Below are 16,462 nucleotides of genomic sequence, written 5' to 3'. Positions count from 1 at the left end.
CAGACACACGTAGGAACCAGGAAATCTAGTGAAGAGCAGCTATGGAGAGCTCTGCAGTGCCACCTGCACCCAGCCCGTCTCTCCTCCCGGCTACAGCTGTTCTATGATCAGCTGAGCGCGGTCGGCATCCTCCTCTGATCTCCTCCTACCTGCCCAAACCATTAAAAAACGGGATGTCTGTTCACCGTACCTCAGCAGCTCCCCACTGGCACCACAGCTGCCCGCAGCGGAGGAATTGCCTGACCCCCCTCAACCATGCTTCCTCCACACAGAGCGGGGACGCCCTCAACTGGAGCGAGGAGACTCTCCACGCTTTACTCCGGCGCGCGGGACTCCCTCGGGGGGGAGAGTGGGGTTTTAGGCGGAAAAATCAGCATGCCGAGGAGGAGGGGAGAAGCAGCATGTGGACTGGGGGAGAGGGGAGCCGAGCCTGCTCCTCTGCCGCTGTGTTGGGCTTAACGTCACGTAGCGTGTCATCATGGCATCGCGGGTCGCGGCCATTTTCAAGTGAGAAGCATGGAGAGACACTGAAGATGCAGGAAAATGCCGGGAGACGTCGAACCACTCGACAGAGGGCAAAATGCACTCACCCCGGGCACCATCAGCACCTTTTTAACTGTATAGTCCAAACAAAGCTTGGGGTTGTTGGTGTACAAAAATCATGTTTTAAAGTTGTTTTTTTATGGAATAAAATAAATGTCATTCATTCCTAGCCATTTCACAGTTGTAGCTTATGCTCATGAAGTAGTAAAACAGTTTGATGAAGAAGTATTCCAAACAAATGAGGAAACACAAAAAGCATCACTATTATCATCACATTGCATGTATCCTAAAATAGGCATCTAATATTTAGAATCAAGACACAACTGTTGAAATGTTTGCCTATGGATTTCCTTTTTATTATTTTTTAGGTCATTGCTCCCTCATTCCAGCTGGCAATTCTAAATCATTATACTTCATTCCCCCTACCCTTTTCATTTATTTTAAGATCCTCAATTTACTTTTTACATTGTATTCTGGTGTTTTTATATGAACCACTTCCCCTTTGGAACTACTGTAGATACACTTTTGAGTTCACGGCGGACTTCTAAGACCATCAAATACACCTTTCAAGCACAAATTTCTAAGAATGCAAACCCCTCTTTTGACCGTGTCTGACGGTGCCTTTCTGATTCAGATCACAATATTAAAAACTGCCCTTTTCTTTTACGTCAATCACTCTAGCAAAGTGATGTACATTATTTTGCTATTTATTAGCCAACGTGCCATGCGAATTTTCCAAAAATACTACACCATGAACCTCTGACTCTAAAGTCTCCTCTTCCTTTCTTAAAGATGAAGGCCAGGATTCATCAAGCCACAATGGGGGTATCATACTTGAATGGCAATTACAGCCAGCTCGCAGTGCAATATCTGGCACCACAGCCTGATGGATCACGGCTCTAGTCTCATGTAGGAATATATACTGTATATAAAAACAGAAGTAGCAATATACAAAAAAGTTACAATGAAGTAGATATGTAATCAAATCTAGGTCTTCCATTTTTATATTTTTGGGTTATTTTATATTCAATATTTTTTTTCCCAAGTTCTGACAGAAGTTAAACTACGAGCATCATGACAAAAAATACTGGAGAACACGTGCTGCGTGCGCTGTAGCAATTTCACATTTACAGTGATAAGAGCTCATTTGTAAAACTCAAAAATAATATAAAACAAATAGATTAAGAAAAAAAAACTTTTACAATATCTCTTCGAATACTGCAACATGTGACTAACCAATTTGCCTTCACTGCCTGCTAACAAATTAAACTTTATATCTTGCTGCACAGATTGTGGAATGCCCCATAGTTCCTAACAAGGATCCCTTTCTTACAATTGTCAACTGTAAACCTTCATTTCAACAGCTATTCTATTTTAATGCTAGCCTATTTTAATGCCAGCTATTTCAACTTCTTCATGCTACAGCAGGGCAAACATGCAATGGGATGCACTAGTGATCCTGGTCGGCTGTTACTAAATTAATTCACGCCTAATAATTTGTATAGTAGTATGGAGTCCAAGCATGGTCTAGTGGGAAACTTATTATTCCATAGTTCACAAACTTTTCATAGTGTAAAACAATGTATATTCTCTCAGCACTATCTGGATAAAAGAATAAAACAGAAATATTAAATGATACAAGTATGAGTTGAAATGTTGGCATGACTTTAAAGCATGTTGTTTTACTATTGGATATTATGATATATAGAACTAACCTCTGGATTCAGAGAATTATTCTCCGATGATTTTGTGGAAAGTAAAATGTGTGTGAAACCATCCTGTTTCCTGACAACAATGTCTCTATACCGGTAAGCACTTTCAGTTTGTCTCACACTGAAACGTAGTCTCTTATCAAAAGGTTGGTCTCGTCTCTCATCAATGAATCTCCGCTTGCTACCTGTTACTCCTGCCACTGATGTCTGTATATTGGTGGTACCATTGGCTGTTAATGCTTCCATAAAGGTAGAAGTACCTGCAAAAAGTTTAAAAAAATGTTAGCTTTTGCTCACATTGCCAAAGGTCATCAACTTAAACAACACATTTTCTACATAAAGCAGGGGATGCTTACAGTGGCGAGAAAAAGTTTGTGAACCCCAATGATAACTACAGAAATCCCATAGTTTTTTCCATGAGAACCCTTTTGAATCAAAAGCAGTCTTTTCTTAAAAATCCAATAAGGTTTATATTAACTAATTGCATGTCTTTTGAAACAAAATGATGTATGAAGAATTAGACCAGGGGTGTGAAAACTGTTTCGTCACTGTACCCCTCACGCCCCCCTACCTTGTCTCTGGCGTTTCTGATGTCATATGATGCCCCGTTGCCATGGTGACAAGGTGACAAGGTAAGGAAACTTACAGAGGCCTTTGGGGACGTGCGCAGGGCCTCTGGAAGCACCGTGCCCCCAACCCCAGAAACTGTCATGCCCCCGCCCCCCAGTTTACCCACCCCTGCGACAATGAGTAATAAAGAGTAAAGGTATGTGCAAAAGTAAGTGAAACTGTGCTTTTATCAGCTAAATTACAGGGGATAATTAGAACCAAGCGCTTAAATAATTAGATAGATCTTCAGGTTTGAGTTTGGGAGGCCTCATCCTATATAAAGATCAGAAACTTTGTGAATTTGGTCTTAACCAAACAGGTGTTTGAAATCACATCATGCCCCGGTCAAAAGAAATAGAGTACCTCAGAAAAGCAGTTATTGATGCTCATCAGTCTAGAAAGGGTTACAAAACCATGTCTAAGGATTTGGGACTCCATCCATCCACTGTCAGACAAATAGAGAAAGTTTAAGACCACAGTCACTCTACTCAGGAGCGGTCGTCCTACCAAAATCTCTCCAAGAACAAACCGGCAAATCATCCAGGAAGTCACAAACTACCCCAGAACATCCAATGATCTGCAGACCACTCTCTCCGTGACTAATGTGAGTGTTCATGACTCAACTATCAGACAAAGACTGAACAAGAATGGTGTTCATGGAAGGATAGCTAGGAGAAAACCACTGCTCTCTAAAAAGAACATTGCTGCTGTCTGAAGTTTGCCACGAGCACATACAGTAGATGATCCACAAAACTTCTGGAACAATGTTCTCTGGACAGAAGAGTCAAAGGTAGAACTTTTTGGCCTCAACGAAAAACATTATGTTTGGCCAAAACTGCGTTCGAACAGAAGAACCTCATCCCAACTGTCAGGCATGGTGGTGGGAGTTTGAAAGTTTGGTGCTCCTTTGCTGTTTCAGGACTGAACGACTTGCCATTATTGACACAACCATAAATTCTGTATTTTATCAGAAGATTCTAGAGGAGAACGTTAGTCCATTCGTCCATGAGCTGAAGCGAAAGTGGGTCATGCAGTAAGGCAATGATTCTAAACATACAAGCAGATCTACAAATGAATAGCTGCAAAAGAAGAACCTCCACATTTTAGAATGGTCTTTTCAAAGTCCGGACGTAAACCCCATTGAAATGTTGTGGCAGAACCTGAAGCAAGCTGTCCATTAAAGGAAGCCCTCAAATGTCACTGAGTTGAAGCAGTTGTGTAAGGAGGAATGGTCCCAAATTCCTCAAAACCGATGTGAGAGACTGACCAGCAGTTACAGGAAACGCTTCGTTGAAGACATTGCTGCTCAATGGGGTGCCACAAGGTACTGAATCTAAAGGTTCACATACTTTTTCACACATGGATATTGAATGTTGAAATATTTGTGGATGAATAATTGTTGCAAAAGTATCAAATTTTTGTGTAATTTGTTTTATTAGGTTATCTTTATCTATTAATAGGACTTGAATTAAGATCTAATAACATTTAAGTTTGAAGTATGGGAAAATCCTAAGTGGTTCACAACTTTTTCGAGCCACTGTATATACTGTACATGCTTGTACAGTATGTGTGGGCACCTTTAGTTTATTCCAAACTCGCATATTTGACTGGACAATCATTGGATTTATGGATAGCATTTTCCATGAAGTCGTCTGGGTCTTAAAAGCTCATGAACTTGGTCATAAAAATCAAGTGTCATCAAACTTGTTTCTTAAAATTAGTTTACTATGATTACACATGCGCTGTGCTTTTGTAATCAACTAATTTCCAACATCCAATGAAGTTTCTAATGGGCAAGTGATACTTTAAAGGACGATTCACAATGCTAGATGTCAATTGTGCTGAATTGAACAAAACTTTGATTACATTAAGTTAGTATGCAATACTCATTTTGCAACATCTAAAATGACCATCTTAATCAAATGTAAGCAGCATCCATGAAGTAAATAAATAGCTAGAAGGAATCATGTTAACATTTTCATTAAACATTCATAAACAAGAGTACATTGAAGTTTGTGAATTACTGACTTTAAACACATGCATAAAGAATATTTCTAAGTTTGATAATGTTCTAAAACAAAATCAACAAGATCTGCACAATTACCTTTTCCCTGCGACTTAAGTTTGCACCGTTGACATAATTTTTTTCCCCCAAGTTCAAACTTGCATATGAGTATCAAAAATGTAATAACACAGTAACATTTATAAAGACTTTGAAACCTGGTCTTCTCAGCCTTAGCTAGCTTGCCATTTTAGTGAAGAATGCACTAAACAAGGGAGCTGAAGCAGATAATAATAAGCTTCATACTGCGCACTGGCCTCATAAATGACATACTGTAGTTAAAAGCTTTACAGTTATAGCAGTTATTCATTTGATGAACAGAAAAATCTCTACATCTACAATACCCCATAAAATAACAACATTTTAAGTATCAGCGTGCTTATTTAATCTATATAAAATTATTACATTCTATGAAACATTCATGACACAATTACACAGCCATATGTGATGCATTATTATAGGTAACATTTACTCATTCTCTCACCTGAAAGCAATTCTGTAGTTTACTCAATGTATGGGTCATTTTATTGTTACGCACAGGTCAAAATAGCAATGTACAGTACCATGTTTGCACAGGTATACAACCCTTACCATTTTTGTTTGATTTATTATCTGAGACATATTTAAACGTTTTTAAAATCTAGGGCTGAACATTAATTCAAAACAGAACAAGAAATATAATTTTTTTTAATAAAATGGGTTAGAATAATGTCCCTGTACTATCAACTTGTTTTTCATTTTACAAACATTTTTCTTCTTCTCCTCGCTAGTAAGTAAAGGATAGAGAAAAAAACAAATTATAATTCAGGGTTTCAAACCTTTTGTAATACTCTACTTGTTGTATTTGCCACTGATAACTACTCTTAGAAAAGGGAACATTTTTCTTTTTCTTAATATACAGTAGAATATCTGAATATCTGGCCGTGCACATTGCCAGGCAGCTCATGTAATGTTTTGATTCCTTGATCTTTGCAAAAACCCTTTAGAAATAGACTTACTGAATGGTATAAACAGGGCCACCATCCTTCGACTTGAGAAAAGAGCTCGGTTACCATGGAATTTTTTTTTTTCCCCTTACTTGTTTTTACGCCTCCTACATATTAAGGAATTATCATTCTTGCTTCCATTTCATACATGCGGTTTATCATGGAGTGTTCTTTACTCAAAGCAAAAAAAGATATGCCCACTTCCCACAATTAATAAGCATACCAAACAGACGTTTACAGGCACATTATAAAATAATAAAAAAATGTAGGCACAAACACCGCACAAAGCATCTAACAAAAGGCATAAATACTTTGTGGACTAAATGTACAAGGGTAAATAAAATGGTTAATCAGTAGTAGAAGGCTATATATATATATATTTATTTTTTTAAATCACCTCAGGGTCACGTCTCGTTCCGGCAGCAAATAGAAAGCTGCAAAAGGGGAGGACATCGTGCTCTCTTCTTGGTCACTCTGTAGATAAATTTGTAGTTTGTCTCTTATGCCAGGCACAAAAAAAGAAAAAACTACAAATATATTAGAAACAACGGAGTACTGTAACTGGTCAGGGGACCACAGAGCAGCTACAGGGGACCCTCATTATAAGATAAAAAGTAACTGTATCAGACAGAAGTGTTTGAGGGAAAATATATGCACCTGCCATGAAAACTGGTTGAAGCATGGTCAATAGAGTTGTCAAATTGAACTTTTTTAGGTTAAGCTTGATTTGTAAGTGAAGTAACTCAAGGTTTGGTACAGGGTCTGTATATTTGTAATCTATGTTAATCTATTAATGACTGACTGTCTTAAAGAGCAAAGTATACTTGAAAACGAGAGGTAACTCTCAATGTATTACTTCCTGGTAAAATATTTTATAAATAAATAAATAAATAATACATTTATGTTTGATGACAAAAGGATGTAATTTGTCTATAAAAGGACTTGGATAAAGGGCAGATGAGGTTAAATACATGTAACATTATTCTTTTGGGAAGCAAGAATAAGCAGACTGCGTCCAAATGATTCAATCTTTGATGGGTAAGGATTTAGGCGTGCTTGTAGAAAGATGGCTAAGCAATAATACTCAATGTCCGTCAGTAGCTGCAAAGGCTAATAGGATATTATCTTGCATGAAACAGTGTGTGGAGCACATGGAAAACAGCAAATTTGCCATTGAATAAATCCTTAATAAGACCAGACCATGAATATGGAGGATACTACTCCTTAAAAAAAATAAAAAAATAAAATGACATTATGAAACTGGAAAAAGTGCAGAGAAGAACAACCAAATTAATAAAGGAGATGGAAGGTCTGACTGATGAGAAGATGCTAGCTAAATTAGATTTGTTTACATTAGAAGTGTTTAAGAGGGGATAGGATAACTATTTACAAATAGAATCATGGTCAATACTAAGAACAGTACAAATTACACAGGGTCATCCAGTGAGATTGGAAAGGACATTTCACCAGCAGCAAAGTAAAGTTTCTAGAACGTGCAGTTAAAATATGGAAATCACTACTACGGAGAATGCGATGGCAGATACAATATTTACGAGAAAGGTTAGACAGCCTATTTAAAAAGTATACATTACTGGAGTCAAGAATTAATTTCTTTTCCCCCTTGTGATACATAATTGAATAATGTTTTCTGGGATTTTTATGGGGGGCCTTCTTGCTCAATATAAGTATAGGATGAGTATCTAGTTCGACTAACTTTTGATTACAGGCATTAAATAAACAATAACAGCCTAATACAGAGTAGGTTTTTGGAGTATGTATGGGATAGGGAAGAGCATCGCCATGGGAGGCGAGACCTCTGGACCACACAGTGGACCAGTAAAAGTGAGGTCAGAAAAAGAGAGGGGAAAGAGGGAGATGGGGGGGGGGGGGGAGGGGTGAGGAGAGGGGGGGGGGGGGAAGAAGGGGAGTCCCTTCTCCAGTTGCGGAGCTCCACCTAACTTAGCTGGAAACTATATTTCTCACTTGATTCTTGGTTAAGCAGCTTTTTGGGCTGAGTTAGTGATTAAGCCAGGGTTCCCATATCTTATAATGGCCCTCTGTTTTACACTTGAGGAACGCTGTTAGTCTCTCCATTAGCATCACCTCACTCACTCTTCTTTTCACCATCTGCTTGGAGGGAGGTAATATCTTTCTCCAGGAGAACGCCACTGCACATCTCGCCGCTGTTAAAATGAAGGAGATTAATTTTCTGACTGGGTGGTCAATTTCCTCTATTGGGCTGCCGAGTAGGTAGGTCAGTGAATCAATAGGAATCGTGAGACCGGTTACCTCATTTATTAGGGTTTGAACTATGAGCCAAGTTCTGAATTCTTGGATATGACCACCAAATGTGGGCCATATCCCCTTTTTGTCCACAGCCTCTCCAGCATAAATCGGAGGCCAGAGGGTAGATTTGCTTTAGTCTCACTGTGAAATAGGATTTTATAGATATTTTCCTTCGTTGTGGTACATATGGAAGTTCCTGAAGCTGAGTCCCAAATGTCTTCCCAATCCTCTCTGTCTATAACTGTATTCAATTCGGCAGCCCACTTGAGCATGTAATCATGTGTGGGGAGGTCCGCTGTTATCTCCATTCCAGCGTAAATTTGTGTTATTAGACCTTTTTGATGAGTGCCAATCTGGCACAGCATCTCAAAGTTTGTGAGAGGGGGAAATTCAGACTTTGGGAACATATTTTGAAGAAAGTGCCGAATTTGGAGATATTTAAATACGCTTAGTTCTGGTGCCTCAAATTTGGTACGTAGATTTTGGAAGCTCAGCAGCCTTCCACCGCTCAATAGATCGGCGACCACCCTGATCCCCTTTGATCTGAATTGTTCAAACTGTTTAGGTTCGCATCCTGGGGGAAATTTGGGGTTGTTTATAATCGGGGTGAGCTGTGAGCCTGTGGTCGAGAGTTTAAACTTTTTTTACATTTCAACCAGACTTCCCAAGTGTGCTTCATCGCGCCAAGCTCAAATTTGTGCACCGGTCTATCACCTCTATCCCTACACCAGAGGCAGGTTGGCAGAGAAGGCATCTTGGCGTAGTGGGACTCAATATCTACCCAACAATGTTGGCCCGGGTCTGCGTTCCACACTACGACTTGTCGCAGCTGAGCCGTTTGGTAATATTTTAGAATATCTGGTACTCCCATGCCTCCTTTCGCTTTTGATGATAGAAGGACTGACCTAGCGACCCTGGGTCTTTTGCCCTGCCAAATGAAATTAAACAGTCTATTTTGGATGTTTTTTAGTTCAGAGCCAGGGACACGGATCGGGGGTGTCTGGAAAAAGTATAACAATCTGGGGAGTATATTCATCTTCACTGAGCTCATCCTCCCGATCCATGAGATCTGGTAACCTTCCCATTTGTCCAGATCTTTTTTAATTTTTCCGAACAGGGTCGGGTAATTATATCGATATAGTTAGTGGTAATTTCCAGATACATTTACTCCCAAATATTTGATGTACGAGGAGCTCCACCTATAATTGAAATTTAGTTTAAGCAGTTTAGCTTCTGGCTCTGATAAATTTAGGTTTAGGGCTTCAGATTTGTCATTGTTGATTTTATAGCCTGAGATTTTGCCGAATTCTAACAATTCTTTATGAAGGTTGGGAAGGGAGGTTTGTGGATGGGTTAATGTTAGAATGATATCGTCAGCAAATAACGAGATTTAATCATTTGTTTTGTCAATTAGTACGTCATGTATGTTTAAGCTATCGCAAATTTTGGCCGCTAGGGGTTCGATAGTCAAAGCGGGGATAGGGGGCAACCCTGTCTTGTACCATTTTTTATTACAAATTTCCTTGTTGTACCCCCTGGGAGTTTGACCACAGCGGATGGGTTGCAATAGAGTGCCCGGGCCCCATCGAGAAACGAGTCTCTGAAGCCGAATTTCTGCAAAGTTTTATCAAGAAATAGCTAATCATTTCTAGCGAACGCCTTCTCTGCATCTAAACTCAGAAGAACCGCCTTGGTGTCTGTGAGGTTGATATGATCCACTATATTTATTATTTTGCGGGTGTTATCTGTGGCTTGGCGGCCTGCGACAAACCTGACTTGATCGATATTTATGAGTCTGGGTAAGATGGGGTTCAATCAATTTGCCAGTATTTTACTGTACAATTTAAGGTCATTATTCAATAGGGAAATTGGGCGGTAGCTCCCGCATTGCATCGGGTCTCTGCCTTCCTTATGGATAATTGCAAGGTTAGCTAGAGACATTGATGCTGGTATTGGGTTGCCTTCCATAAAAGAGTTAAACAGGTTCACCAGGTGGGTGGACAAGATCGGAAGGAATCTCTTAAAGTAGACATTGGTGAAGCGGGGCCTTAGAGATTTTTAACGCCTTTACTGGGTCTGCCTACTCTTCACGTGTTATTTTTCCGTTGTGTAGTTGGTTTCCCTCCTCTGATAGGGCTGGGAGGCTGCAGCTGTCTAGATAGTCCGAAATTGCTACAGACGCTGAGGTTCTTAAATTCCCATATTGGGTTTTAAGATTATATAGATCGGTGTAGAATTTAGTGAATTCCTCCGCAATCTTTTTATCGTTATATATTATCTCGCCAGACCTATTCTTGATCGCAGTAATTTGGGACCTTTTCTGTATTCCCCTTAGCTTGCTAGCCAATAGTCTGTCAGCCTTATTGCCCTTGTCATAGTATCTCTGGTTAGTCCATTTAAGGGCTTTTTCTACTTCTTCCAATTGGATCTTTTTAATCTCGTTTCTGGCAGTGGTTAAGGTTTTGAAGATTTTCCCCGATGGGTTAGTTTTGTGTTGTCGCTCTAGCTTTATAATTTTTTCTGTCAAGACTTTAAGTAATTTTAGCTTAACCTTTTTCCTATGGGATGCAATGGAAATGAGGTTGCCCCTTATTGCTGCCTTATGGGCCTCCCAAAGTACCGCTGGTGACGTGACTGAGCCTTCGTTGATAGTGAAGTACTCGGAAAGGGCTATTTTGATTTCTCTCTCTATTTCCGGGTGATTCAACAGGGAATCATTTAGTTTCCAATTAAAGGTACTGGACTTTACGAATGGAACAGAGAGGGTTAATATAATAGGAGCGTGGTCCGACCAGGTGATCGGGCCAACGTCTGCGTTTAAGGAGGCCTCCAGAACATTTTTGGTAGCTAGAAAGTAATCAATGCGGGAATAGGTCTGGTGAGATGCGGAGTAGAAGGTGTAGTCCTCCTTTGGCCCTGATGCTGCGATCACCATATGTCCACCAATGAGAATTTCTTAATAACAGTCCTGAATTTTTTCCCGGTTTTCTGGGAGAGTACTGTGTGAGGATAAATAGGCTGGGTCGACCTTGTCTAAGACCATTTTTAGAAACTCTGTTTGATTTTCGTTAGGCGCATATAGGTTGATCGGGGCGATCGCCGTGCCAGAAAGGGAGCCATACAGTATACCACTAGAAATCTACCCCCTGGATCCATGACTATTTTGATAAGATTAAATGGGGTTCCTTGATGACTTAGAATAGCGACTCCTCGCTTCTTACTACTGAAAGATGAGTAGAAACCCATTGGGAATGTATGACAATGTTTTGGGCGGTCCATGATCTGTGAAGTGTGTCTCCTGGAGAAATATAACATCTCCTCTGGATCTTTTGATCTCTTGTAGGGCCAGTTTTTGTTTCTTATTGTTTTGTAATCCCTTCACATTAAGGGATATAAATTTGATTGGGGCTGGACTAGCCACAGCCGCTGAGTTTAGTGAATAATCTTAGGACCTCACTATTCCCACTAGGGAGGTCTTGCTGCGTTTCTATGTAAGATAGGTTAAGATCCGTTCCTTGAGCAGGGAAGGTGATTCTGTGGCCTGATTTAGGATCAGCAAACTGGGGAGAGAGACATGGGAGGGGGTGGGGGGTAGGGGAAAAGATCTGCTGGGACAGAATCAGCAGATAGGGGGAAAGAAAGAAAGGGTCTAAAAAAGACCTCAGTAGAGTGTGGCCGGAGATGTAAGCCAGCATTCGGGCTTAGGGCCCTTATGGGGTACAGTAAGTCCGGGGGTCAAGGGCAGGTGAGTGCAGGAGGGTGTGGACCCATAGGTATGAGTAAGGGGTTCACTTCCCGAGTTTCTGATGTTAAGATGGGAGGGGGGGGAATGGGAGGAGGGATGAGGGGAGGGGTGAGGGAGGGGAGGGGGTGGGAGGAAGATAGCCAAGAAGAAGGGTAGCGTTGTTGTGTAGAGATACAGAAATGGAATAGAGCTTTCACTCCGAAATGTAAGGACATATTTCAGATTAACGTTTCATTTAACATCATATAAAAGCAAATTAGCGTACCTTTTGGGATCTTACTCCCTCTTTTAGGGTTTCAACAAAATAAGTGAAAAAATAGGGAAAAGATCCCCAGTACCGTGCTCAGCTAAGTGGTATTCCTTGTAGAAATGATAGTAGGTATATGTCATATGATCAATAACAAGTTGGAAAAGCCGTCTTATGAAGCATGTAAACCGTGTGTTCCATACAGTTAACCCTTACTCCTCTATGGCGGGCGGGACCTGTATCTAACGGTAAAATCAGTGTAAAATATCTGATTACCTAAGAACAGTATAATGTCCCCCTTAGGAGGTATGTGGGTACAAGGAACATTAGCCCCAGAACGCAGGTAAGCGGACTGGGGTACTCACGGTTGGCAGATATCAGCTGTTCCTTAGGCGTGCGTCACGCTGATGATAAACAGTAGAAAAAATCCTGCGGGAGGTAAGCGGAGCACAGCAGAGCAAATGCAGGGGCTAAACACCAAAATGAATAAAAGTCCTTTATTGCATGATCGACATCATGGTAAGTGGTGAGTAAAAATCTCTTACGCGTTTCAGGCGTCTGCCCTTTATCAAAGAGAACTATTCAACACACTGCAACTGCCCGTCTGATATAGGTTAATCCCTGCTTCCAGCTGATCTCAATGGGATGATTTTCGCGCTAGAACGTCAGGCTACAATCTCATTGGCTGTCTGGTGCAGCCAATGGGATGAATGAACCCTTGTACTGCGTGTGTGATGTGCAGGAGATGTTTCAGATCAGCAGAGCTGCTGCAGTGTGTATGAAAGAAAGCAACAATATTGTAAGACAACATTAAACACATATTAAAAACAATGTATCTATATAGTGAAACAATCTACTCGGCTGAAATGGTGGTAAGGAGGTAACAGATGCAGAGGAATAATGCATATCATATACCACGGATATTGATAATAGTAGGCTGTTAAAAAAGATTTTTTCTTCTTAATGTAAAACAGCAGTAGGAACCTGATTATAATATAGTAATAGCTGTATATTAGTTGTTCATTGATTAGACTTATAAGCTCTTCTAAATAATAATCATACAATCAGAATTCCTAATATGTCCACCCTATATAGGGAGTTAATGGAAAGAGGCATAGTACACTTATTGTCATATACATATATATGTACAGAACAGAAAATACAGGAATAGGTGATGTACATTCATATATATAGAGATATTCTATTTATTCCACATTAAGAAGATCATATTCTTTCCTTGTTTAACAACTTCATTTTTGTGAAACAACACTTAGAAATCACCCATTTCATTGACAATCCTATACAGCTATATATGTTTAGACAGTTCTCATACATTTTATTTGTTACATTTACAGTTTATTTGGGGACATTAATGTCCTTAGTCATACCCTGCCATATAGTGTAACTGTATATGCAGGTAATATGTCTATATACAATTTAATTATGTTTTTGTATCCTTAATGTGTCAAACCTGTTGTGTTGTAGTGGTGTAGATATGCTGTATGCTATTGATGTTTATATAACATATAGTGTTTGATTAGAATTTGATTTAAATTAGAGAGTATTTAAATTAGAAAGTGTTTCAACTCCCAGTCGATGTTCATACCCTTGGGGGCCAATGTCCCAAGGGTATAGATCCAGTGCATTTCTCGACGGTTAAGGAGTGACTCTCTGTTTCCTCCTCTAGGATGAACAGGGATATGTTCCAGAGCACTGAATGTTAAATGCTCTATCGAGCCTTGTACACATTTGTTAAAGTGTCTGGCCACTGGGTAGTTGTCATCTTTATTTCTAATTGTTCTGATATGTTCCCTAATTCTTATCTTTAGTGGTCTTATAGTCCTTCCAATATAACTAGAACCACATGCGCATTTGAGAACATAGACAACATAGTTGGAGTTACAAGTTAAAAATGAATTTATCCTATGTCTTTGTCCCGTGAAGATGTTTTTAATTGTTTTAATGGGGAGTGCGTATTTGCAAAAGTTGCATGTTCCACATTTGTAGAACCCCTTGGGAAACCCTTTCTCTGGACCCCTTCGATCTCTGTACATACTGGGAGATAGGTGGTCTCCCAATGTTTTGGCTTTGCGATAAACTATTTTTGGTTTGGAGAGTGTAACTCTATCTAAATCCCCATCTAGTCTGAGTACCTCCCAATGTTTGTTCAGGATTGATCGTATACTTCCTGCTTGTCTCGAGTAAGTGGTAATGAATAGGGGTATATCACCCTCCTGAGTACTTTTTTGCTTTTTGGCCTTCTTATGTCTGCACAATATATCTTCTCTTTTATATTGTTTAGCGTTTTGTAGTGCACTTTCAAGAACATTGTCTGAGTAACCACGAGCCTTAAATCTTATTTTAAGTTGTTCTGCTTGATCTTTGAAACTTGAGTCAGTCGAGCATATCCTCCTGAGCCGTAAAAACTGACTCCTGGGAATGCTGTTCAAGAGTGGTCTAGGGTGTGCACTATTTGATCTGAGCAGAGAGTTGCGAGAATTTGCTTTTCTGTAAATGTTAGTTTGTATGGAAAGATCCGTGTCCACATATAAGTGGAGATCTAAGAAATCAATATAGTGGTCATGAACCATATGTGTAAATCTAAGATTGCATTAAGTTTTATCATCGCTATATTGACGACCTGTTACTAATCTGGTCTGGGGATGCACACACACTTTCACTATTCTTCACATACCTTGAATCCAACGACTGCAATCTTAGATTTACACATATGGTTCATGACCCCATTAAAACAATTAAAAACATCTTCACGGGACAAAGACATAGGATAAATTCATTTTTAACTTGTAACTCCAACTATGTTGTCTATGTTCTCAAATGCGCATGTGGTTCTAGTTATATTGGAAGGACTATAAGACCACTAAAGATAAGAATTAGGGAACATATCAGAACAATTAGAAATAAAGATGACAACTACCCAGTGGCCAGACACTTTAACAAATGTGTACAAGGCTCGATAGAGCATTTAACATTCAGTGCTCTGGAACATATCCCTGTTCATCCTAGAGGAGGAAACAGAGAGTCACTCCTTAACCGTCGAGAAATGCACTGGATCTATACCCTTGGGACATTGGCCCCCAAGGGTATGAACATCGACTGGGAGTTGAAACACTTTCTAATTTAAATACTCTCTAATTTAAATCAAATTCTAATCAAACACTATATGTTATATAAACATCAATAGCATACAGCATATCTACACCACTACAACACAACAGGTTTGACACATTAAGGATACAAAAACATAATTAAATTGTATATAGACATATTACCTGCATATACAGTTACACTATATGGCAGGGTATGACTAAGGACATTAATGTCCCCAAATAAACTGTAAATGTAACAAATAAAATGTATGAGAACTGTCTAAACATATATAGCTGTATAGGATTGTCAATGAAATGGGTGATTTCTAAGTGTTGTTTCACAAAAATGAAGTTGTTAAACAAGGAAAGAATATGATCTTCTTAATGTGGAATAAATAGAATATCTCTATATATATGAATGTACATCACCTATTCCTGTATTTTCTGTTCTGTACATATATATGTATATGACAATAAGTGTACTATGCCTCTTTCCATTAACTCCCTATATAGGGTGGACATATTAGGAATTCTGATTGTATGATTATTATTTAGAAGAGCTTATAAGTCTAATCAATGAACAACTAATATACAGCTATTACTATATTATAATCAGGTTCCTACTGCTGTTTTACATTAAGAAGAAAAAATCTTTTTTAACAGCCTACTATTATCAATATCCGTGGTATATGATATGCATTATTCCTCTGCATCTGTTACCTCCTTACCACCATTTCAGCCGAGTAGATTGTTTCACTATATAGATACATTGTTTTTAATATGTGTTTAATGTTGTCTTACAATATTGTTGCTTTCTTTCATACACACTGCAGCAGCTCTGCTGATCTGAAACATCTCCTGCACATCACACACGCAGTACAAGGGTTCATTCATCCCATTGGCTGCACCAGACAGCCAATGAGATTGTAGCCTGACGTTCTAGCGCGAAAATCATCCCATTGAGATCAGCTGGAAGCAGGGATTAACCTATATCAGACGGGCAGTTGCAGTGTGTTGAATAGTTCTCTTTGATAAAGGGCAGACGCCTGAAACGCGTAAGAGATTTTTACTCACCACTTACCATGATGTCGATCATGCAATAAAGGACTTTTATTCATTTTGGTGTTTAGCCCCTGCATTTGCTCTGCTGTGCTCCGCTTAC

The 16,462-nt window shown here is 39.4% G+C and overlaps 1 protein-coding gene across 4 annotated transcripts in view; it reads right to left on the bottom strand.

Annotated features, from left to right (window-relative positions):
- The window catches only part of CDYL (chromodomain Y like), a 134,631-nt gene that overhangs the window by 10,894 nt on the left and 107,275 nt on the right, over positions 1–16,462 (bottom strand). For all 4 annotated transcript variants that reach the window (XM_075585777.1, XM_075585778.1, XM_075585779.1 and 1 more), the window contains one exon: positions 2,259–2,515. In XM_075585777.1, coding sequence (XP_075441892.1) covers positions 2,259–2,515 — 257 coding nt within the window. The remainder of the gene's footprint in view (positions 1–2,258; positions 2,516–16,462) is intronic.

The sequence above is a fragment of the Ascaphus truei genome, chromosome 2 (assembly GCF_040206685.1).
Source record: "Ascaphus truei isolate aAscTru1 chromosome 2, aAscTru1.hap1, whole genome shotgun sequence".
NCBI lineage: Eukaryota > Metazoa > Chordata > Amphibia > Anura > Ascaphidae > Ascaphus > Ascaphus truei.
This window is presented reverse-complemented; position numbering and strand designations above follow the sequence as displayed.